This window comes from Triticum urartu, chromosome 1A, assembly GCF_056163025.1.
Source record: "Triticum urartu cultivar PI428250 chromosome 1A, HENAU_Tu73, whole genome shotgun sequence".
NCBI lineage: Eukaryota > Viridiplantae > Streptophyta > Magnoliopsida > Poales > Poaceae > Triticum > Triticum urartu.
In genome coordinates, this window is record NC_141873.1 from 383,015,854 (window position 1) to 383,017,189 (window position 1,336).

A 1,336-nucleotide genomic window follows, 5' to 3' on the forward strand; every position below is an offset into this window, starting at 1 on the left:
CTGCGTCGAGTAGGGCGAGGGTATTGAGATCCTCCTCGACATACACCAGGGCGAGTGTGGGCACCACGCCGCGTCGCGGTCCCTGGTGGCCAAGGCCTTCCACCATGGTTTCTACTGGCCCACGGACCTCGAAGACGCGGAGTCACTCGTCAACAAGTGCGAGGGATGCCAGCGCTTCAGCAAGCACAGCCACCAGCCGGCGTCAGCACTCCCGACCATCTCGCTCGCCTGGCCCTTCGCGGTCCGGGGACTCGACAAGGTGGGGCCCTTCCAGACCGCCCGAGGCGGCATGACGCATTTCCAGGTGGCGGTGGACAAGTTCATCAAATGGATCGAAGCAAGGCCAATCAAGAAACTGGACGGCCCGACATCCGTTCGGTTCATCAAGGACATCGCGGTGCGCTACGGCATGCGGAACAGCATCATCGTGAACAACGGCACCAATTTCGCCAAGGGCGCGCTCACGCAGTACTGCTCCATCTCTGGCATCCGCCTCGACCTAGCTTCCGTTGCACATCCACAGTCCAACGTCCAGGTCGAGCGGGCCAACGGCCACATCCTATCCAGCATCAAGCCACGGCTCGTCGAGCCACTCGTCAGTTCCCCCGGCAGCTGGCTCGACGAGTTGCCGATCGTCCTCTGGAGTCTCCGCACCATGCCAAACCGGTCGACCGGGTTCACCCTGTTCTTCCTCGTCTACGGAGCAGAAGCCGTCATTCTGACCGACATCGAGTTTGACTCGCCGCGTGACACGATGTACACGGAAGCCGAACCTAAAGAAGCTCGCGAAGACGGTGTCGACCTGCTCGAGGAAGCACGCCTCCTAGCGCTCAGTCGCTTGGCCATTTACCAGCAAGCCTGAGGCACTACCACAGCAAGAAAATCAATCCCCTCACCTTTCGGGAGGGAGACCTCGTCCTCCGCCTCGTCCAACAGCAGGCCGGTCAGCACAAGCTATCCTCCCCGTGGGAGGGTCCCTTCATCGTCAGCAAGGCCTTGTGCGATCACAACGCGTACTACCTCATCGCCGCCCGCAAGTCAAACAAGCGCAAGAGGGACACCGTCGGCGAAGAAACAACCCGGCCATGGAATGCGGAGCTCCTCCGCCCGTTTTACAGTTAGCCGTATGCACGTATGTATCACTGCCTTTTGTAACCATCTGGAGAGTATGGGACGCCCGAACAACGCTCGGGGGCTGCCCTTCTTCGCGACTAAGCTATTGTGTCCCCTACATTTTGTGCATTACTTTCCTTGTAAGCCAACCCGGCCGCCGGATCGACTCGCTCAACCCGGGGGCTCAGGGGCTTACCGGCTTGGCCACCCGCCGCTTCCCTTA

The 1,336-nt window shown here is 60.6% G+C and overlaps 1 protein-coding gene across 1 annotated transcript; it reads left to right on the top strand.

Annotated features, from left to right (window-relative positions):
* Window positions 1-409: 409 nt before the first annotated feature.
* LOC147991340 (uncharacterized) lies at window positions 410-1,122 on the top strand. Its single transcript, XM_087538631.1, has 2 exons — window positions 410-756; window positions 876-1,122. The coding sequence occupies exons 1-2, from the start codon at window positions 410-412 to the stop codon at window positions 1,120-1,122; spliced, it is 594 nt and encodes a 197-aa protein (XP_087394757.1).
* Window positions 1,123-1,336: the final 214 nt, after the last annotated feature.